Source organism: Vigna radiata, chromosome 2, assembly GCF_000741045.1.
Source record: "Vigna radiata var. radiata cultivar VC1973A chromosome 2, Vradiata_ver6, whole genome shotgun sequence".
NCBI classification, from domain to species: Eukaryota; Viridiplantae; Streptophyta; class Magnoliopsida; order Fabales; family Fabaceae; genus Vigna; species Vigna radiata.
In genome coordinates this window covers 10,959,832-10,984,566 of record NC_028352.1, presented here as the reverse complement: position 1 = coordinate 10,984,566, position 24,735 = coordinate 10,959,832, and the positions used below count along the sequence as shown (strand labels likewise).

Below are 24,735 nucleotides of genomic sequence, written 5' to 3'. Positions count from 1 at the left end.
CTCGGTTTATTATGGGTTTGAGTTGGATTAGGTTTGAAAAATGTAATTTTTTTTGTGCAGGTTAGTTTTCAATACGACTTACTTAGAGTCTGGTTTATCGAATTGAACTCGTGGTGAGCCGGGTTAACTCCATAATCCACCTAATTTAATTTAATTATTTATTATTTTATGTTTCAATATTATTAGTTAACATTTTTTTATTATATATAAATGATGATAAAGAAGATGTTTCAAGATAAACAAATATTATAGATTTATCTATTCAAGATTCTAATATTATAAATAGACAAGTGATACACAAATTATCAATATTAAAAACTTATTTATCCACCTTTTATACATGTTTTTGGATTACGCTTGGATCTTGGATTGTATGATACTTTTTTTATTTATTTTGAATTTTTTTTGGAGTTTAACATTATTTTAGTATAACGTTTATTTATATTTGAATTAAAAAAATTATAATATTTTATTTTTAAAAAAACATATAATTAAATAAGCTAGTGGACCAACTCGTTTAACTCACCAACACGTGGTGGGTTTGACCGAATTCAAATTTTTTCAGCTTGCTTATAAATGAGTCGAATTGGATTGATTCACTACGTGACTAACCAGTGGTCACCAGTGGTGGGTCGAGACGGATGAAGCCAAATTACCCGTTTTGACAATTCTATAAATGAATTATTTTTAGTAAGGCTCAGTTTCGTACCAGAATTAAATTCTGTAAACGTTATCCGTTAAATAAAAGAATGTAGTCAAATTAAATAAAATCATTAAAGACTGATAAATATAAATTTATCAATTAATACATTTTTAACGTTTTACTAAACATATAGAATATATATTTAAAATGAATTAATTTTAATATTAATCAATTTTGTTAAAAAATTAACTAATTAAATGTTATATTTGTTGAATAAAAAAACAAGCCAGATTAAGTAAACTTATTAAATATTTAAAATGTTATGTTCATTAAATTAACATATTTTAACGTTTGACTAAAAATAGAATATATTTAAAATGACATATTAGCTTTGTTTGAAAATAAATTTACTAAATTTGCCATATTTTCAAGTTAAACAATTTGGTATATTATGTAAATTAAATATAAATATATTTTCTTACCTTTTAAAAATGATTACTATTCTAATATAATGATGAAGTAAATACTAATACTAATTATTTACAATATGAATCACATAAACACGATGTTTTTCTTTGAAGTGCCTTTTTCCAAATTGTTTCTTGTGGTTCTTTGGTCGTTTTCAACACTTATGATATCTCTTGTTAATGTTGTCAGTTTACCAAACAATAATAGTGTTCCTGCGGTGTTTGTGTTTGGAGACTCCATATTAGATACAGGTAACAATAACTACATTAAGACCATAGCCAAATGTGATTTTCGACCGTATGGTAAAGATTTTGGTGAAGGAAATCAACCAACTGGGAGGTTCAGCAATGGTTTAGTCCCTTCAGACTACATTGGTATAAACAAAAAATCGTTAATATTTTAGCATAGAAAAAAGTCTCTTTAACAACTCTTTTTAACAACTTTTTCACAACACATATGTGGCAGTCTATGATTGATCCGTTTCAAATATTTTTTTAAAGACAAATTCAAACCGACCAATAAAATGATGACACGTATTCTATTGTCAAAAAGTTGTTAAAAAAGAGTTGTCAAAGTATCATTGTCCTTTAGCATAATAGAATGAAAATGTGACAAATTTTCTTTGTTTGGCTTTTTAGCTGCAAAATTTGAAGTGAAGAAGCTTTTGCCACCGTACCTTGATCCAAATTTGAAACGTGAAGATCTCCTTACAGGTGTAAGCTTTGCATCTGGTGCTAATGGATATGATCCTCTAACTTCTAAAGTAGCAGTAAATGACTGTTCCCACCTAAAACCTTACAGTATATTTTCATTCTTCTCTGCATATCTTAAACACTGACTATAATTTTCTTTCGTTGTCTTATGTTATGTTAGTTAGTGCTATCAGTATCAGATCAACTGGAGAAATTCAAGGAATACATAAAAAAGATACAGGGCATGGTCGGAGAAAACACAACAACAACACTGATATCGAAAAGCTTATACATGTTATGCACAGGAAGCAATGACATTACCCATACTTACTTTTTGAGGCGGCTGAAATATAATATTTCAACTTACACAGACTTCATGGCTTCACAAGCTACACAGTTCTTAAAAGTAAGTACCTGTTTATTTCCTAATAAAACTTTTATTACTAAAACTTATTTCATATATCTTAATAAAAATGAACAAAATGCAGGAACTTCATGGACTTGGAGCTAGAAGAATTGGAATACTTGGTTTACCAAATGTAGGGTGTGTCCCCTTTGAAAGAACAATCAGAGGAGGACTTAAGAGAACATGTTCAGATGCTGACAATCAGGCTGCCATGTTGTTCAACAACAAGCTATCATCCCAAATAGATATTCTTGGGAAAAAATTTTCCTGATGCTAGACTTGTATACCTTGATATTTACAACCCATTATCGGATATGATTCAAAATCCCTCTAAATATGGTAATCAAACACATTTTAATTCCTAGAATGGTAGATGTTGTCACATAAATCCTTAAAACTAAGAAAATCTTTAAGCAAAAAAAGTCTCATGAAGTTGTCAAACTTAACATTTTTTTTATTACTTTGGTATGGTGGTTTAGGTTTTGAAGTAGCAGATAAAGGATGTTGTGGCACAGGAGATATTGAGGTAGGCTTTTTCTGTAACCCTGCCCTGAAGATATGTTCAAACAGATCAAGTTATGTATTTTGGGACAGTTTCCATCCTACAGAAAGGGCCTATAATATACTTTCATCTGAGGTGTTAGACAAAAATATCAACAAATTCTTCTGAGTTTTTTTTTTCTTGTACTCCTACTAATGGGAATATATATAATAAAAACTGATTTTTTTTTTCTATATAACTTCACTAATATTAGATACTTAAATACTTGTAACAAAAATTAAAAAGTTCTTAAAGTTGCTCACACATGTCGCATAATTAAGAGTGTCATACAAAAAGATAAAGGCTAATCAATCTTCTACGATTTTACTGTGACATCAATTACAAATGGCAATACTAACTCTTTGTTGTTGCTGAAAATAGATAATTGTTGTTAGTTATTGTAAAATAAAAAAGCAAAAATAAATAAACAAGATTTTTGATGGTGTGTTTGGTTTAAGTAAATTCAAAGAATAATTTATTTGACAAATTTGAAATTTTTTTAAACAAAATGAGTTGTTCATATGAAAAATATTAAAAGAAAATATTGGTTTAACTAAGTTTTAAGTGCTGATAAATTTTAGAATTTTCAATTGAGTCTTTATTTAAATTTTGGGGTCTATTGAGTTCTAAAAGTTTAAAAAAAGTAATTTGTCTCTATTTTACATTTTTCTATTAATTAAGCGACATGGTTATTATCTTATTCTGTCACATTACTTAAATGCTACATTTTTATTGTGTTGTAAGAGACATAATAAAGAGTATCGTCTCCAGAATTTACTCTATTAAATGGAAATTACTTTATAAATTATAAATTTATGAATTTATAATTATGTAATGTTTATAATTTTATAACTATATAACTATACAAGTCTATTATTCAATAATTCTACAAATCTATAATTTTATAATTTTGGAATTCTATAATCATATAATTCTATTTATATAACTTCATAGTTATATAATTATGTAATTCTAAAAATTTTATAATTACAATCTTTTATTCTTGTCATCATGGTCTAACAAAAGTATTATCAACATTTTAGTAAGGTGACAAACTAGCTACAAGTCACACACATAATTAACACAAAAATCAAAATTCTCAAATTTTTTCACAATTAACTAAGATAATATAATTAAAATTTACTAAAAAAAATTAAAACTTTACAACTATTACATGTCTCTATTCATATTATACACACTATAGTAAAATGAAAAAAAAAAATGAAGACACACAAAAGAGAAGTCCTCTTTATATAATAATATAGATAATATACATTAAAAAAAAGTTGTTAAATATTGTTTGATTATTTAAAATCGACTAATATTATTTTTTTAAATTTTAATTTAAAAGTCCATATTTTTAAAATAAAATTTTATATTAAAATAAGAGAAAGATAATGTATAAGCGATACACTATCTTATAATAATAAAAACACAATTCATTTACTATGAGATAACCCTTTAATAATATTTATTTGTTATTTAAATTTAAAAAAACTATAAATATATGTCATTACTTACTTTTAAAGTTTCTTATTAACTTGAGTATTGGAGAGTCTTTACATATGAACTTCTCACTTATTGTGATTTTGAACTCAATTACACAAAAAATCATGTCAACTCACCTTAGAGATTGTTCAACTAAATCCAATAAGAAAATTTGATGCCAAACATATGGTCTATGTAAAAATTTATCCTATCTCCACATTTTATGTGATCCTAACGTGATTTGATTACTCATTATTGTGATGGATGGTGAAGATAGTTTATCATTGTTAACAATCATCTCATTTGTGCTACCTTGAACATTTATGGTCAAAGTTTTGCAATGCTTTTCAGGATTTTCTATCTTGATACTCCATCTCTTTTCTACATATATATTTTTTATAATATAAAATTTTATTCAAAATTTGTGGATAATATTGTCAAAAAAGTTTTTTCCCTTTGCTTTGATAACACATGTCTCAATAAGTTCTACAAGTTTCAATAGTGATCACCCAAAGAAGAAGCAAGTTCAAGAGCACTCTAATCCAAAGGTTTGAGGTAAAATAGATTTGCAACTACTCAAAGTGAACATGAAAGGAGCATATGGCAATGTCCTTCAAAAGCAAGTTCGACAATTTTGCAATTGCCTTGCCAAGAGTCTTCACCATAATCCTGTTTTAATGGAGAAGTACCACATCCATCTTGTTGTCCATAAGGGTGACCACAAAAGTATGTACGGGTGACACCATTTCTTGCTTTCGTGTGGATCCACTCAAAGGCGATCAGGTTCAAGAACATGTACTTGGTGATGTCCTTCATGACTAGGGTTGGCAGTCGAAGCATGCCGCCACCGAGGGAGACATCACCGAGGTTGTGTGTATGCGGCTTTTCGTGCGTGATACCAAAGCTAAAAATAGGTTTTTGGTGTCTTAACCAAGAGGATTCACCATGCAAGCATAAAGTTGTATGGTTGGAGTAACACTATTCCATGGTAGCAAAAAGTTGTTACCCTAAATCTACTAAGATGGTATGCGTGCACACAACCTGCATGTAGTAAGTTGAACAAATTCCAACTTTACCCTTCCGTCAACCACTAAGCAAAACTTCAAGAACCACCTTAGTGGCTAAGTCAAGCCTCAATGCCAAGAGAAGATAACATAACTTCCTTATAATTGTGCATTTGGATGGCTAAGGTGGTGGATTTCCCTCTCTCTTGTCAAAACTTGGAGTTTTTCGACAATGAGGAAACAACTCAACTCTTGAGAACGAACTCGGAGACAAAGCTTTAATGAAATTCACAATGATGATAACTTACAAATCAGTCTCAATCACAACAACCACAAAATCCTCGATGCTTGTGAACACTAATAGACATATAAACGATTGGCCTTAAACAAAAGGTACGAGAAGAAACTCGAGTGAAAGAGGATTAAGTACAAGTGATATTCTCTGACACAGTGTTAGTGTCATGAAAGGGAATGTGAAATCATTTCAAATATTTGTATTATGAAATTTGTAGAAATAGTTTGAGGAAAACTCTAGCTAGGAAAGACAACGTTCTTAAGTTTGTCCAATTGTGACTCACTTATCTTTCCTTAGAGTCTACTTAATAAACTTTCAACAATATTTCCCTATACAAAACTTCTATGCATTGCGCAATTGGCAATATGAGTGGTTCTAATATCAATGTACGCCATACTTGATTAAAAGCCCAAAGACCATTACATTGTCGCATCCTCCCGTTTCACCAAAATCATCCTCATGCTTCCTCACCGGAAAAAGGAATCACTTGTTGCTAGAGCTCAACGAGACATCATGGATAAGGAAACACTTTGAAAAGGAGCACAATGAGGAAGATCTTTGACTTGATATGGACCTTATAGATGAAATGTGAGAATAAGCTCAAATACGAGAAAAAGTTGCAAAAAAGAAAGGAAAAAATAGTTGTACAATGGTACAATACACGAGTAAACAAATGATATTTTCACAAAGATGACCTAATGTGGCTATCACCTAAATGGGATGACCCTAATTGCATAAATGATGCACTCCAAAATGAAGTATACAAGCTTGAAGATCTTTGTGGCAAACTAATATCGAGAACATTTTATGTCATTCCTTTAAAATGAACTACATGTGATACATTTGAAGATATGTGTACTCTTTTTTCTTAGTCCAAATTTTATTCCTAAGTTAGATTTTGCTAGGTAAGGTTTCAATGAGACGCATCAAACGTTAACATTAATAAAATTCCTCCCTTTTACAATTGTTATATTATTTATTTTGCAATAACTCCTTGCAAAAATCTAGTAGAAATAAGAGAAAAATTTGTGACTACTCGATAAATCCGAGCATAATCATCTAAATATGTGACCACTTAGTAAATTTGAGCATGAGCGTCTAAATATGTGACTACTCGCTGAATTTGAGCATAAGCATCTTAACATGTGACTGCTCAGTAAATTTGGGCATGAGCATTCGAATATGTGACCACTCGGCAAATCCAACCACCTGAGAGTCTAAGTGTGGACTACTCGATAAATCTAAGCATGAGTGATGGAAACCATTCTGGGAATTTTATGAAGATTCATCCAGGGAGCATCAACTTAAGCTTGGGCTTTGAGAATGGAAGAAGAAGAAGGACTTATACACTTGTGGAAGATGTATTTTCAAGCTTGTTCTTACTTTCTCTTAAAGCCTTGGAAATATGTAATATAGTTCATTTTAAACTTTGTATTGGCCAAGAACATTGTCTAGCTTTGTTTAAAAGGTTTGATGTCCTTAAGAGTAGCTTAAAGCATCATCAGTGCCTTAATAAGATAGTTAGCATCTAAATAGGTTAAAAATGGGTTTCAAAATGGGTTTGAAAGGAGTTAGTTGCAAAGAGCCTTTGCATTTAATGTTTTGACTAAGTTAGTTACAAGCATAGGCTCCTTCATTTAATGATGGAGAAATGCTTGGAATAAGTTAGTTATAAGCATAAGGCTCCTCACATTTAACGTTTAGGCTCCTCTATTAAATGCTTTAGGCTCTCGTTTGTACTTTATCCTTTCTCCTTCACCTATAAAAGGAGAGACACCCTTTGTATATTTCTTAATACTTGATTGAATGTAAAGACATTTTGCTAAATTTGCAAATGTTCTCTTCGTGGATTCTCACCTAGGATATGTCTTCTACTAGACTTCTTTATTCTTTCTCCTTCAAGGTTGGCCAAACCTCCTGATGAAGGTTGAAAAACAATGATTTTCATATGTCAATTTGGACCAAATTACACCCTTTACTACTCAGAACGAGCTTAGAATCAAGCAAAACTCAATAAATGAGTCTGGAGAGAGTCAAAAGTTGTTTTGAGCTATTTTATGCTTATTTTGCATTGTTTTGTAGCTAATTTGAGAAAAGTGAGAATGGAGTTAAAGATACAGGTCGTTGACTCAAGAAGAGAGCAGAAAAATGAAGATTTGAATAGTCGACGCACTGCCCAGCAGCACTCTAAAACCACTGGGCGGTCCAGGACGAGAAGTAAGCATGGAAATGGGCATTGAGGGAAACCGCCGGGCGGCGGCGATTGCCGTCGGGCGGTGGCGGCAGGTTATGGGAAACCGCCGGGCGGCACACTTAAACCGCCCGGCGGTGGCATGTTGGACTTGGGCCTGATTTTGACGCGCTCCTCTCCTATAAATACCCCTACTATGATTTCAGAGTCATTCTTTTGACAGGGGAAGACGACCAGACCTAATTTTGCTTCTTTGGAGAGGATCTCTTGGATGCTTAGGCTCCTTTTCATCTTTTCTAGGGTTTGCTCTTTCATTCTTCTTCCATTTTTCATCTGGTTTCACCATGTCTATGGTGAACTAAACCCTATTGTTGTTGGGGAATTCAATGTAATCTTTTGATACTCTCTCTTATTGAAACTATTGATTATTTATATGGTCTCCATATGTTTTGATTGGTTATTGTTGGGTTATCATCTGTGCTTAAGGCTTTTATCGTTTAACTCATTCGGTATATCGTTGTTTGTCGTTATTGACATGGGACGTGCGGTAATGACATGAACTGGTGAGTAATCTCTTGATTCTGCAATACCACCTAGGGATAGGGGTAGGACGATCAATTGCGCTAACTTCTGTTTATAATGCGGTATTAATTACTAGGGGAGGCTAGGGATAGCAAGCCAGTAGTTAATATTAGGCCCTTTTCGCCGAGGGATCGGGTTAAGGGGAGGCTAAGAAAGTCGCATAACAATTGAATCAATCTAATAATCAAGGGTAGTATGTAAGAGAGAGTGGAATAGATGAAATTGTTAGTACCCAACAACATTCAATCATCCATTGTTTTCACTTGTCAATTGAATCAACATTTATTTTGAATGTTAATATTTTTGCTCTCAAACCCAATTTATAAATTTTAAGTTCTCAAGTCCTATTATTTTAATTCAAGCGAACGAGGAAGCCATACGAGTCTCTTGGGAAAACGATACTTGGTCTTACCATTTATATTACTTGTACGATTTGGTACACTTGGCAATCCGTCAACACCTCCTTAGAGGAATTATACTAGACCACACCATTCAAAGCACCATCTTCGTCTCTTCATCAAATTTGATTTCGCTACTACATCTCTTCCATGGAGTTCATCACTTTTGAAGGAGCTCTCTCAACCCGTATGGAGATCATCATTTGTTGAAGGAGCTTTCAGTCCATTCTCCATCAATAAGTATCCAAATATGTGACTACTCATTAAATCCAAGCATCAGCATCTAAATATGTGATTACTTGGTAAATCCGAGCATGAGTGTCTGAATATGTGACTACTCGATAAAATTTGAGCATGAGTGTTCAAATATGTACTATTCGATAAATCTAAACATGAGCATCTGAATATCTGATTATACAAGAGTCTAGAAGTTTTATCAATTCAGGAAAATCTGAGTACAAATTACGCATCCAAAAATGTGATAATATAAGAGTTTGAAAGCGTGACCAACTCAAGAAAATCGGAGTATGAATCAAGCGTCCAAAACTGTCAATATATAAGAGTCTAAAAAGATTCCAAACTCTCGAAAATCCTAATATAAATTAGACGTAAGAAATGTGACGATATAAGTATTTGAAAATTGTAAGCCTAAGTACAACTTGAACTTGAATATGAGTAGAAAATAACATGTCTATTTGCAATCGTTATTATTTTCTTAACTGAGAGGGCTTGGATCCACATTTACATTATTATATCTTTTGCAAATCCAAAAATATTTAAAAAACTAAGAATTCAAGCATGAGATCCATTTAATATATTAATTATTTAAAATAAGAGAAAGATAATATATAAGAGATATATAATCTTATACATGATATATAATCTTATACTTGATAAAAATAGGATCCATTTACAATAATAAAATTTATTAATAATATTTATCTATTATTTTTAAGACTAAAAAGACTATAAATATATTTCACCACGTAAAGTATAGTAATCTTATAATCATTTTCATTCACAAATACTCATCCCAAAATCCCAAAATCTATAGTGTAAGAAATATTTTTATAAATAGATTTTTCCGTTATTATGATTATAAGCTCAATCACCTACATCAAAGACCGCTTTTCCAAATAATAATAGAATTGATTGAACAGAAGTGCATATAAGATAATTACTAATTGCAAACTAAACTATACGGTAATTTATTAGATATGTTATTACGTAAACCAGCTTAACCATAATACACTCGCATTGTGAACTAACAACTAAAACTTTAGGCCAATTTGTTTCACTATTAATTAAATTTTTTAACGATTAGAAGCAAATTAATATTTTTATAAATTAATATATATTCCATTTAACCTATACTATCAATTTTTAGGATCAAATTAATACTATATTCTATTTTTATTCATTTTTAAGTTTTCCGATTTATATTTTGATCAATTAATTCCCAACCAAGTATATTTACTTTTATAGATATTTCCTAAGCATTACAATGAATTCTTATGTTAGATTGAACCATGTAGTTGATTGGCCGACATACAGATATATTTAGGAAAATTATTCAGTTTAAAAATTATTTTCTTTATTCCAAAATAATTATAGTTCAAAGTTTCTTTTTCAAGAAAACTATCCCTTTTAATAATTGTGTTACTTTTATATGCTGCAAATATAAACATGAATGTAATTTATTTTAGGGTGGCAAATTATTGGAATAGAAAATAAATATTTCATCAAAATTGAGAATAAAGTTAATTTATTATTTTAAAAGACTAAAATTGCAATAATTAGGCTTTGGTCTATTATAATGCAATATAGGATTCTTACGATAAATATCATAAACCTTCTTATTTTGAGTATTTGTTTGCTTGGCCTGAAATAAAGGACGATTATGATATTGTTTTAGAAAATATTTGTTAGACTATTGGTAATAGAGAAAAGATGAACTTTTGGAATGACTTCTGGTGTTGTTCCACATGTATTTCAATTCTTGCAGGAGTTTCTTTTGATAACAGGTTAAATCTTTATGCTAAAGTTTCTAAGTCTGGAATAATAATGTTTTGTTGTTGCCTCCTTTTTTATGTGAAATATTTGACCTACCAAATATACATAATCTTAGTATTACCCAATAGGATGATGACATTTCAAATTGGATGCTGGAAGAATTTGAAATTTTGAATCAAAAGGTTGCTACAAGGTTTTTTTTTTTTTCTTTTTTTTTTTCAAATTCTGTTCTAAGGGATTGGAGAAGATCAATTTGGTCTTCTTCTCTAAAACATTAGTTTTGTGGAAGCTGTATTACACCAAAAACTGCCTTAGGATGTTCTCTAAAACATTCTTTTATACAAATTGTTTTTAAGTTTAACTTAAAAGTTGTTCTTTAATAGAAACTTTGTCTTGTATATCTTGAACAATAATATTTTTTATGTAATGACAAATGATCATATTTTATAATGTTATCTTATTTGAGATGGCAAAATACATAATGATATCAAAGTATTAGAATAGATTCTGTTAGCATCTTAAGATGTTACACTTAGGAACAATAGAAAGTTTAAGAAGAGGATATTATCATGCTTGTCATATTAAACACCATTCAAAGAGTCCTCAAATTTCCATACCATTCAGAATATCTTTTACACCCGTTATCAAACAGACCCTCTCATCTCCATGTGTTACCATAACACAAGGTGCAAGGGATACAAAGAACAATACCATTAATCAAACTTTATTATTCACTTAGACATTGCAATAAAACTCATGGAAGTTGCTTTTAGCCTGAAAGTAAACTTTAGACAGTTTGTTTGTCAAGGAACTCAATGATGAGCTGGTTCACCTTCTCTGGGATTTGTTCATGCACAAAATGGCTTCCTTCTGGAATATATGTGATTTCCAAGTCAGGAACAAAGTTTTTCACCGCCCCACTTCGAATATAGTCCTCCATGCCTGGAAACTTGAACACATAATCTTTCTCACCCACAATCAGAAGTGATGGAACACTCACTTTTACATCACTTAAGCCAGCATCCACATTGATACTCCTGAATGCATCATAAGTACTCATCTTTACCCTCAAGACTATTTATAACAGTTTTAAGGAGTGAACAAAATACTAGGTTTCACAGACATCATATTTGTCTTTTGACATTTTCAAAAATAGCGGATTTGATCAGCAACAATCATTAGTTAATTTACTTTTTCACTTTGTGAAAAAGCAGCTAGTCCTGGATTCTATCCATTAGCCTTTTATCAATCAATTTGTTTCAGAAGTTTAATGTGTATAAGTTAACTTGGCAGCTAACACGGTGTCCTAAATTGATTGCTATGATAATATTATGGACCAAACCAACCTATGATGTTAAGATTAGGGATTAAATCAATTGAAGTTATTAAGATCAAACAAAAGGATTTAGGAATCAAACTAACTGGAAGGTTAAAATGGTGTTATGGTCTACAAATAACCTTAGCCCTAGTTTAGGGAAAATAAAAACAATTGAGCAGCATTTCAATTTAAAAGGGAGAAATGAGTTTTCTTTACCTATAAGGAACCTGCAATGCATATCTGAATCCAGATTTTTCATATAAAGATGCATAGGTTGCAAGATCTTCTTCAGATAACCATGGAGGTAGGGGAGTAGATGGGTCAAACAAGTCCATGATTTCTTGATCATCAGCAGCAATTGGAATCTCACTTCTGGAAAAGAGAGTGTAGATGTTTCTTATCACAGATTTCACAGGAAATCGGCCAAAATCTGCTTCTGCCCTCCCAGGCTCCTGAATTGGAATTGGAATCAATGAACAAATTACCACTAAACATCCCAATGAATATAAAAACACTGATCTTTATACCTTCACAATCTCTCTATATATGTAAAGATTAAGATGAGCAGTTTTTATATATAGAGACCAAAAGACTAATTAAACTATATAAAATCTATGATGCAAGATGGAATTTGTACCCGCCACCTAGTAATATAAAACCCTTTGGGGAGCAGAAGGTGACCCTCCACTGCAGAGGGACCTGGAAGCATGAAAGGAATGCCTAAACTTATGATACCAGCAACTCTTTCTGGGTGCACTGCAGTTGTAAGATGTCCTGGGATGGCACCAAAGTCCTTACCAACTAGAAAAGCCTGGTATAAACAACGAAATTCATATGCAATTATGGATAGATATTAGACTCAGACTCAGTTGCTCTCTGTAAAAATTATTATATTATCAAATGAATCTTCGTCTGAGTATAGTTTATTTACAGAATTTCCAAGTATGAATGCAGGTATTAAAATTATACTTTCTAGTCTTGTTCATTTTAGCATAATATATATATAACACATTTTACAATTTCAAAGTTTCTAAAATGATTTATGATTAAGGTAAGAAATTTCTACATATTAGATCTGCATATAGGCGATCTAAACCCAAGAGGGTCTCATTTCTAGAATTTATTGACATATACTTTTGCACTCTAGAAACCTATACACATTGATAAAGTCATGAAAATGTATTGCAACATATCTATCTCCTTACCTTGGTGATGCCTAAAGCATCCAAAAGACCCACAATTTCATGAACTAGGTCATACATGGTTTCCTTTTCTGGCTCAGCTGGTTGCTGAGAGAGTCCATAGCCTCTGAAATCAAAGGCAATAGCTCTATAACCAGCGTTTGCCACAGCAATCATCTGGTGCCTCCATGTGTACCAGATCTCTGGGAATCCATGTAAGAATAGCACTGCCTTGGACCCTTCACAGACATAAAAATTATTAATTTTAAGAAGATGCAAATGAGTATTAGACAGTATTTGAGGAGGGTTTTGAAGGAATTAGCGTACCAGTTCCAATCTCTGCCACGTGCAGCTTCAATCCCTTCACTTCCACTTCACTGTGCTGGATCTTCTCCATCATACAAGGACGCCTTTACTGCAATTCAACAACACTGTCTCAGAAAAACACTGGAACATCAAAGAGTGAGGAAACGGATGAAAGTAAAAGGAACACAATGAAGTGTCGAATATAAAGATCATCAGATAGTTTAGTTGAGGAAAATTTGTAGGAGTTATTATACATTTAATTTTTCATCTACCTTATTTCAATCTCATTTTTTTTTAACTTTTTGTTATTGTTTTATCACATTTTTTATATCTATCAGATTTTATTTGTCTCTTCTCTCTCAACCATCTATACTTTGTATTCATCATTTTCCAGTTTGAAATGAGAATATTATTGCAAGAGAAAGGATGCACATAATCTTAGAATAAATAGAATGAATTTTATAACTCAAATAGATAGATAGATAAGATAGAAATTTAGATGTTTCATTTAATCATAAGTATTACATATAGATAGATTCCTCTGAATGGTGTGGATTGAAATAAGGATTTTGAAAAAAGAATGTAAAATTGTATCCCATGTTTTCATATGTAGAGGTTAGAGAGGAAGAAGATAAAGTTCAATATAAAAGAAAAACATTGAAGGTGTAAGTAGTTGAGATTTATACGCAAATAACACAACATTTAATGTGTGGTAGCAATTTAGAGAATAAAAAATGGGATGTTAATTGGTGTAATGTTGTATTGGACAGAGTTTGGTGAGCTTTTTAATGAGGAAAGTCTGAGGCAGGACAGTGTTGAAAAAAGTATTTTGCATGTTCGTTGCTCATTATTTTATTCAGCTCTGTAAAAAAATCATCGTCACTTACTGAATCTTTTGTTAGCTTCTTTTGTAAATCTTTTTCTGCTTTTTGTTTGTTTAATGATTATCATATCCACTCATACACCTGCCTTTAAGTTATTTTAGAACTTACCTGTGTTTTGTCCAATTGCAGAGAATTAATTACTACATTTATCCTTAATTACTAAACCATAAGTAATTACTCATAATGAAGAAACTGAAGCATACATGCTCTTTGATATCTTAAGATTATCACAATTCAGAAACCCGAGTTGAATACAATATAATGTGTCAAAGAATCATCGTAATTACATTCCTCATCGATACATTGTAATAGGCACTATAGTTTGTCTCAGAACATACTTGTGGAGACATGATCATCTCCACCAAAAATCTTCTTCAGTATACAATGCTATAATAGACTTTAATGCAAATTAAAAAAAGAAAACAAGAATAATTGTACAACTAGGGAAAGTTTAGAATGCATTATATCTTCATCACTTCATACTCCTTGTGTTCCCCATCCCTACTCACACATCTCAATTTTTCTGGTAGCAGAAGATCATATTCATATCTGTTATGTCCTCCCCATAATAGAAGTAGCATGTGATGCATAGAGCCTTAGACATAACAGGTGGAAGATGAGAGTAACTACGGAATGATTAATCAATTAATTTGTTAAATCAGTTTTGTTCTGCACAAGTTGTTCAACATCTCCTAACTCCATTTCTTTCTCTTGAATCTCATACTCATTCTGAAACATCATCTCTATCTGCTCCAATGACTTCCCTTTAGTTTCAGGAACCAGTGTGATGGCAAAGGCAACGGCAAGAGCAGAAATAGCAGAAAACAGAAAGAATGTTCCAGCAACACTGATTGCCTCAGACACTGAAAGAAAAGACATGGCCACAAGGCCACTGCAGACTCTATTAGCGACAGCTCCAAGTGCAGATGCTTGAGCACGCACGCGCAAAGGGAAGATTTCAGATGTCAAAACCCAACACACAGGGCCTAGTCCAACAGAAAAGAATGCCACATTCCCACAAACAAAAAGAATAGCCAATGCAATTACAAATGATCCTTTTCCAAACAGAGCAAGTGTAGCACCCGTGCAGAACAAACACACTGTCATCCCAATTGTGCTTATCATGAGAAGTGGCTTCCTACCTAGTTTGTCTATGAGAATGATTGCTACCAAAATGAAAATAGTCTTTGTTAAGCCTACAGCAACAGTAGCAGCTAGAAGTTTTGAATTGTCTTCAATCCCAGCTGCTTGGAAAATTTCAGGACTGTAATAAACGATTGCATCAATTCCTGAGATCTGTTGGAAACACTGAATTCCAAGTCCAGTGATCAGCATTCGGCGAAGAGGAGGAGAAGGAAAAAGGAGTTCACGCCACACAGGTTTCTCCTCATACTTGTCAGAATTAGAAAATCCAGCAGCTTGTTGTATTTCTGCAAGCCTCTCCTCCACTTCTTTCTCATCTTCATTTGTTTTCAACAGCACTGATCTTGCTTCTTCAACTCGGTTCTGCATTACCAACCATCTTGGTGACTCAGGAATAACGAAAAGCGCAAAACCAATGAACACGGAAGGCAGAATTCCCACTGCAAGCATTACTCTCCAGCTTGTGTGCACTGAAAGGCCAGAAAACGCATAATTTGACACATAACCAAGCATAATTCCAGCATTTATAAAAATCTCTGGAAAGGTAGTAAGAGAGCCTCTATTCAGGTTTGGTGATATCTCAGCAATGTATATAGGGGAGATCATAACTCCAAATCCTATTCCAATCCCAGCTAGAAATCTTCCAATCATTAGTATTGCATACGAAGGAGCAAGAGTCATTGTGAGTCCACCCATTTGGAAGACAACTGCAGCTAAGGCCATCGTCCATTTTCTACCAATAATATCTGATGTTCTTCCACCACCAAGGCTACCAAATAGTGAAATAATACTAAGAATACCAACCAAAAACTCTACTTGAACCTCAGATATATTCAGATCTTCTTTTATAAATATGACGGCTCCACTCATGACACCTACATCTGCAGAAACAAAAATTATCAAAATAAATCACATGAACTTCTAGACTATCCAAAATAGCCCGGAATTAGAATTCAAGATCAAATTAATTGCACCCACAATAGATTGATTAAATATTCTTGCACTAACACTGCCATCATTCAATCATAGTCAGAACTGTCATCTGTGGAAAGTTTGTTAATTAAAACGATAACAGCCTTAGAAGTTACAGACGTAAACTCATGGGTAAAAATATGCAGTTGACTTCTCACAATTGCCAGCTTTGAACCCAAAGCTCGGTAGATCTGTTTCATAGATACTAGAAATGCAAAGGTAAATCACAGAACTATGGACAAGATGGGGATTGAATGGATTATCTAAAACCCATCACCGACACAGTAAACAGGATAGTCAAAGGAAAATGCAGCAACGAAATCAAACCGTGTCCACAAAACTGACCAAAACAGATAATTTTCAAGCATACCATAGCCAAGAAGGACATTGTTTAGAGAAGCAAAGATGGCACAGGCAAGAACATATTTCCTGGTACTGCTCCTCCTTTCTTGTTGTTGCTGTTGCATCAGAACATCGTCGTTGTCCTCAGGAAGTTCAGAGTTCATCCTCTTATACTTGTTCTTTGCTCCCAAGGGGATTGCAGACAACCCCATTTCTCCATTCCCGTTTTCTTGGAACCCCATCTCCTTGATTCGGATCCCAATTGGATAGTGTGTGCTATTTGATGTTCAAACTTGAAAACTGTCTCAAGTTGCAAGCTTTAAGTTGGAGGGGTGCTGTTTTTGGTTGGACTGTCATAAGACATAAGGGGTACTCACCAAAGTCATGACCATAGATTTGGCCTCTGGATCTGAAGCTCAAACTGAAACCGAAACTGAAAGAACAAAAGAATAACCTCCCGAAATTGAAGGGTAGGACTAGATATTCGACAAGAGGGACCAACCCCTTTTTGTCACGCAAGCAACTTCCAATCTCAAGCAACCCAACTTGCAAAGTTTCTTCTATATTTATTCCATGCATCACAATTCACAAGGATTTCAGGATTTGACCCCCCACTTTATCAAGCTTAAATGGCGCTTTCCGCGCAACAAATATGTTTGTAACTTTCTATGATGTATTCAAGTTTATTATTTTTATTTCAGAAAAATATATAAATATATTTTAGACTTTTAATGCTTATTTTTAAAGAAAATTGACAAAAAAATAACACTTTAGATGTAGGAACTTGACATTTTCTGATTTTGGCATCATGGTAGACTTTTCTCAATTGGCTTGAATTTTTGTTCCTTGATAGCATATAACTTTTCATTATATAAATTATAAAACATTAAAACAAAAAATAAAAAATAAAGTTCACAATTGGAGGGGAAAATGACAAATTGAACTATATTGTGATAGTGGGAAGAGAAGAAGAAATTGTTTTAATTTAGAAGGTGTCGTGGAATGTATTCATTAAATAGTATAAAATTCAAGGAGAAAAAAAGAGATTATGAAATTTTGAGTAATTTATCATGTATACATATAATAATTGTTTATTAAATTTAAGAATAACAATACATTTTTAATATATTTTAATTCGTTAAATTTTATTGAGAATTATAAGTAATGAAAAATATTAATAAATTGTGAGATTCTAAATTTTATAATTTTAAAAAATTTAATTGATAATAAAATACTAAAAAAAATGGTGACAAGAATGATTTCAAAATATTTCTATTATTGATCTTTGTTGTGAAGAAACTTTCTCTAACCAAGGACGCGTGGTTTCATATATATTACTTTGAACAATTCTAACAATATCAAAAGGAAGAAAGTATGGTTTGGTTGAAGATTTTTTGTTTTTCAAGATAGGTTTCTAGGCTTCTAAAAGTCTTGATGAAGATATTTGACTTTTTGCTTAGAATAAATAATCTTGAAGAAAAATTCTGAGTTATGAGAACTTAGGACTTGTACAATACTTTTGGTCCATTTTTTCGGCTAAAGAAATTATTTTGTGAGATGTTAAGGTTCTAATGTAATGTAAGATCACATTACTAATAATCTGCCAAAAAATATTTATTCACTTAAAATTTATTTATTCATTCTAAAAGTATGGTTTGTAAATAAACACATCAACAATATGAAACTATAGAATTAGGCCAATTAGCATAAACCAAGTATTGTTGACTTCACTAGACAACTTAATTTATAGGATTATATTTCTTTTATATCGTCATCCCATCACCAAATAAAAAACTATGTATAACTAAAAGAAATATCAAAACTATATATTTAGTTATTTACATATCTTAAGAATTCATTTGTGGAACCTTTATTATATAATAAAAGAATAAGATAAAATAAAGAAACAAGATGATAAGATATATAATAAGAAGATATTAGTATATAATTATATTTAATGTTTGATACACATAAAATAATAAGCTGAAAAAAATTAAGATATAATATAAATTATATTTAAATGATAACTTTTTTATCAAATTATATATAATTTTTTTAATAAAAATTTAATTTAAATTTAAAATTTTATAAATCATGAAAGTTGTTGAAAAATAAATTTTAAATAAACTATGTAATATTACGTTTTATTTATATAACTGTTTTTTAAATTATAAAAATATAAGATTTTAAAATTATAATTATAATTATTAATACATATAAGATAATATGTTATATTATATATACATAAAATATTGTTACTATTTAATAATTCCATCTGTTTTATAAGAAAATTTTTATATAAATCATTCTATTTCTTCAAGATTGTTTTTAATTTATATTTATATTTAATGTTCTAGGTATATAGAAACATAATTAAGCATATGCAAATATACTTGTAAACATGAATGTATGAGTCACAAAGAGAAATGTACCTTGTGTCTTTTATTGATGGATAAGTTTTATTGAATGTAATGTTTTATGAATTAATGCTAATTATTCTTCTAACTATTTTTTATTCATGGTAAGACAGATGGTCATCATTCTATGATAATGCATAGTTAAACGTATAGTTTTATTCTCTACATATAAAGATGAAAAGTGATCTAAAAATCATGCTACAAACATAAGTTTTACTTTTTTTTATATCATCTACTTAGAATATAATTAGTACTAACATATGTTTCCAATTTAATTAGAGTTTTGGATAACATCAACCCAAATTCAAATAATCTATCCAAAAGTTGCAACTCTTTTCATTTGTAACTTATTCATTTTAGATGAACTTAATATATGATAATTTTATTTGCCATATTTAGTATAATGAGTAAAAAGATTCATGGAAATGTACCTATTACATAATGTTTTAGATGAAAACCATCATTAGAGTATGAATTAGAGAGAATTGAATAAAGGTAATAATATATATCTTTTACATTTTAGAAATCATATCAAAGTTTAAACATTAATATAAATACATAATGAAGTTGTGTTATTTTTTCATAACAAATGAGATAATGAAGAAAATAAGATAAAAATAAACAAAATATCTACTTAAAAGATAAAGTTAGAACCCGCTATAAATTGAAGATTTTCTAGAACAAAATTTTGATTATGAAAGTTTAGACTTTGTGCTTGAGTTTTATAGTTTTAGTAATAATTACATTTTGTATTAATAGTTTAAGTTCTGAAATATAACTAGTGTTGGAAAGTTTTCTTGGCTATATCGTGATATTATCTGCTTTTTAAGTTTTAGTCAATTGTAAATATAATTTTTTTAAATAAAAACAACGGTTGAGATTTGTTAATGTACTAATATAGTTTGAAATTACATTATGACGTCAATGTGATGTAAAACTGGTCGTTAAAAAACTTGAATTATGATGTAATTAACGTTGAAGAATGTTGTTTTTCTATTCCACCGTTAATTTAACTTACTGAATATAACGTGGAACATTTCATTAACCTCAAAAGAAAAAATAACAGATATTTTTATATTACATAAAAAACAAAATGTTTTAGAAGAAAATGAACGATGAAGACTAAGAATAAATAGAAAGAAAGAATTAGATACCTTCAGAGTTAAAAAATTTATTTATTTTAATTTCTTATAAATGTGTATATACGTAATTCTTTAACAGGGAGATACATAAAAGTTAATTTTTTTTATTTAATACTTTTTTATTTGGTATCTCTGTATATTTATATTTTTGGAATTTAAAATTATTATTAAAAGTAAATTTTGCAAACAATATATCGAACAAGGAATCTCTTATATAATTAAACTTGGAGAGTTACAATAGTAAATAATTTGAAATATAAAAGATAAAAATGTTATAAGATTTTAAAAACTGAGGTAAAAAGCAATACCAGGTTGTCGGCGGACTGTAATCTAATAAGCACCGACAGCAATGGCTGGAATGAAAACGTGTTTATTAAAACGGTCACGTCTCACTGTTTGCAACTTAATAAAATATATTTGACTTTAATGATGCATTTAAACGACAATTTTCTGCTCCTCCCTCTTTTTACTGATATAAAAACCCTCTAATGAACGAAACATTGATTTTAAACCCTCTAATGAATGAAACATTGATTTTAAAGCTCTGCTTCTTGTCTTCAAAGTTTAAGAGGTAATTTTCTTAACATTGTTCTTTTCCTTTATATTTTATTTATACAGTTCTTTTGTATTTAGACGTATAAACATATATTATTGTCTCCTTGTCATGATTTTTCTTAAAAATGTTTATGTCCATATCTCTTATAACCAATTTAATAAATTATTTTATTGTTATTCATGTTCTTTTTTATAAGAATAACTAATGGATACAAGTTTGAATCTTAAATTAGGTCTTGAATTTGATAACGTAGAAGATGTATGGAAGTTTTGGCTTAATTATGGTGATAGTAAAAGTTAGTAGATACTGCTTTGATATTTGGGAAACAACATATGGTATTCGATATACGATATACGGTACTTGATAGACGGTACTCGGTAAGAGGTATTTAGTATGCGATGTTTGGAATGTGAAACATTTCATTCAAGAATATGTTGATCTTTGTGAGTAATATTAATTTTTGCTAGATTCAGTCTTTGGCAGTCAGCATGTAGGATATGTTGTGCAACCAATTGTCTTAAGAGGTCAATGTTGATAACGCCAAAAGGTCTTCTTTCATATACAATACACGAGTCTCCTAGTCTTTTCATGTTTTGAAGGTATGCAAAGTGTTTTACTAAAAGAACGACAATTGATCCTTAGTTGACTTGTAAAAGTATGATGTCTACATTCGACGATAGTTGGTCTTACATGGTTTTGTAAAGAGAATTTTTATCTTTAGTTGTAACCTTACAAGTATAATAGCCCCAGTCTCGAGGAGGATAAACGAAGATGTTTGAATTATGTGATGTGAGATTTAACAAGATGTGAGTGGGAGGAGTAAGTGTGGTGTAGAAATCAAAGCAATATTTAAGAAGCGTGAGATTAGTTTGAGAAAGAGGAGTTGCCTTGAAGGGAAAGAATGGTGTGGAAGTCGAAGCTTTGCCTTGAGAGGGATAGGAGTGACGTCATTTCATGAGTTGATTTTAAATGAGTTTTGGCCCATTAGGGCAAATGGTGAACCATCACTAGGACATTATATATAGGAGTGTTAGATGCCTAAATCTTTCTATAAAGCTTCTCATATAGTCGTTTTGAGGTCATGTTTGTGTGATAAAAGTGTAGCTTCATAAAGGTCAAGAGATTGTCAAGTTTAGAGGTATGTCATAATCTAGTAGTCAGAGTAGTGTCTACATTTGGCTGTCAATATTATCGGATGCCACCTCATCTCTAGGTCTAGATGTAAGCATGGAAGTAATAATATAAAATAGGGAGAATATCTTCAAGAGGAACATCTGGAGTCCAAGTGGCGGAGGAAGGGGGTACAAGTTTGTAGATCCCATTGTTAAGACCTATTTTCCCTATTTTAGATGGTCTAGGATCTTGAACTCATGGTTGCAAACCATATATGTCTTCAATAGAGGGGTGTCAAAGGATATTGTTTGTCTTAGGAGGGTGTGTGCCATTAAAAGTGTTTGTCATGGCCGATAGAGTTATGAAGATGAGTTATATATATATATATGTGTGTGTGTGTGTGTGTGTGTGTGTGTGTGTGTGTGTGTGTGTATGTATATATATATGACCCTTTTTGCACAATTACACGTCTGGATTTCGTTCGATGAATTTACCATGGTTGTTCTCATGTTGTTGAATGTAGCACCGACACAGCTACATCTTAACGGTTGGAGTTGCATCCACACTTTTATGTTAATTTGTGAAGTGTTGTACCTTTCCCTATCTCTTAAGTGTTTCCTTTACTTTTACTACACGTGGTCGAGGGATCTAGCTATGTGGATGTCTTTGATCAAGATGTACCCACAATACTTGGTCATGTTTGTGTTTGGCGGGTTCTGGGACTTCCTGAGCGGAGGGATTTGGTCTGCCTAAAGTGTTTCCTCAAACACTCATGACCTAGGGGCATTAAGAAAGTATAGTGCGAGAATCAGGCGGGCTTGGGTTCTTTTAGCTAGGGGCCGCACTTCGTACTCGAATCCTGATTATTACCCTTCCTTTTAGCTTGCATTTTCTCGACCTTTACTTGCTTTGATATTCCTTAACTTTCTCCAAATGCATGAACTCAAGAAGCTTTAGCCTCGTGTCTTCCATACTAATTGGTGGTGTCATGCATAATTCCCATGTGTCACCTATCATGCCTTAGTTTAACAGGTCAAATTAACAACTCTTGTATGTTGTGTATGATGCTGCAATTGAACAACTCTCATGTACTGCTTAGCTTACCTATTCTTATATTAGTATGTTGCCTACCTTATTGGGCCCCAAATGAATAAAGTGAATCTTTTCCAACAGTCATTGAGGGCATTGTACAAAAACAAGGTTACGCTTGTCTGCATATACATCAAAAAAGAAAATACAAGTTATAAAAGGTTAAAGGAAAGAGACGAGTACTGAATGAAAGAAAACATCCTAGTAACCATTCATCATTCACGTTTAGTCAGACCTTGCATCCCATCATTCAAACATAATTGTTGTTATGCTCCTAGAGATTTAGGGGCTACTATACCTATAGGGTTGTTGCTAAAGATGCAAATTTTCTTTGTTTTTCTTTGCTTTTGCTCTACAATAAAGAACAATGACGAAATACCTACTATTGATATCAAGTTTCATAAGTCAACTAACGACCAACTATTGTTATTTTATTGAAATCTTTCACATGCCTTCAAGTTATGAAAATATTAGGGACTGATGTAATGTACATGATAAATTATTACAGGTAAACTACCCGACCACAAGTTAAATTGTTCTACCCAGCTACAAGTCGACTTGTTGCTACCAGGCCATAAGTCGACTTGTTCTTAACCAGACATAAGCCATCCTATTTTTATTCGACCATAACTCTTTAAGTTAGCATAATTTGGATCAAAGATAAATGGATCAATGGGTCACTAATTATCCTATAAGTAGCACAATCATTTAGATAAATAATTTACATCCATTATTATAGCATTAATTGTTATCTGATGCATCTAACTAACTTGAACGTAAGAGTCTCTCCTACAAATACAAATTCATTTATTTGTAGAAGGATAAGTAAAAAAAATATATATATATTTAAGAAAAAAAGTTAAAGAAGTGTATAAAATATACTTAACTCCGAAATTACAATTTATATCATTTGTTTTTCTTCCTCATTCTAACTTATATTATGAGAAAGGAAATATAATGATGAGCTTATTTGTAAAGAATAGTACTTGAATAAGCAATTTGATAATTTTTCAGGTGTGTGTATTAGGTAATGTTTTAGATTGGAACAAATGTTGGCGTGGCTTTAGATATAACTAAAGAGACATGAAGTGTACCATTATTCAAATTGCAGGGCTTGTTACAGTGAAATCATGCTGCATTATAATAAAATGAAAGGGGACGAGTGAATAACAAAAACCAATTTAACAAGTATTGCATGCATGTATTTATAAAATTAAAAAAATGTTAAACCAATTATTAAATTTTCACTATAGTAAATACAAAATATTAATATTTAAACCTTTTAAAATTTCAAAAAAAATATTCTACTTAATAAAAATTATTTTAATTTTGATTTATAAACAATTTATTAATCAGTAGTACAAATTAAATATTCATTAACGAAATCATAACAAAAGCGATATTTATTTAAATAATGACGTAAAAACAAGTTAATGTTAATTCAAAATTTTATTTAATAAAATAGATATTGTAGCATATTATATATATATATATATATATATATATATATATATATATATATATATATATATATATATATATATATATATA

General features: G+C 31.0%; 2 protein-coding genes and 1 pseudogene across 2 annotated transcripts; 1 reads left to right on the top strand and 2 right to left on the bottom strand.

Moving 5' to 3' along the window:
* The first annotated feature begins 1,208 nt into the window (after positions 1–1,208).
* LOC106780293 lies at positions 1,209–2,879 on the top strand (annotated as a pseudogene).
* An 8,423-nt stretch (positions 2,880–11,302) lies between these two features.
* Positions 11,303–13,748, bottom strand: LOC106754579 (bifunctional epoxide hydrolase 2-like). Its single transcript, XM_014636616.2, has 5 exons — positions 13,548–13,748; positions 13,245–13,459; positions 12,677–12,850; positions 12,256–12,491; positions 11,303–11,758 (listed from the first exon to the last, which is right to left on the bottom strand). Exons 1-5 carry the CDS (start codon positions 13,618–13,620, stop codon positions 11,509–11,511), a joined length of 948 nt encoding a protein of 315 aa, XP_014492102.1. The 5' UTR covers positions 13,621–13,748; the 3' UTR covers positions 11,303–11,508.
* Positions 13,749–14,643: 895 nt separating this feature from the next.
* Positions 14,644–17,492, bottom strand: LOC106756648 (probable polyol transporter 4). Its single transcript, XM_014639148.2, has 2 exons — positions 16,896–17,492; positions 14,644–16,434 (listed from the first exon to the last, which is right to left on the bottom strand). The coding sequence occupies exons 1-2, from the start codon at positions 17,107–17,109 to the stop codon at positions 15,056–15,058; spliced, it is 1,593 nt and encodes a 530-aa protein (XP_014494634.1). The 5' UTR covers positions 17,110–17,492; the 3' UTR covers positions 14,644–15,055.
* Positions 17,493–24,735: the final 7,243 nt, after the last annotated feature.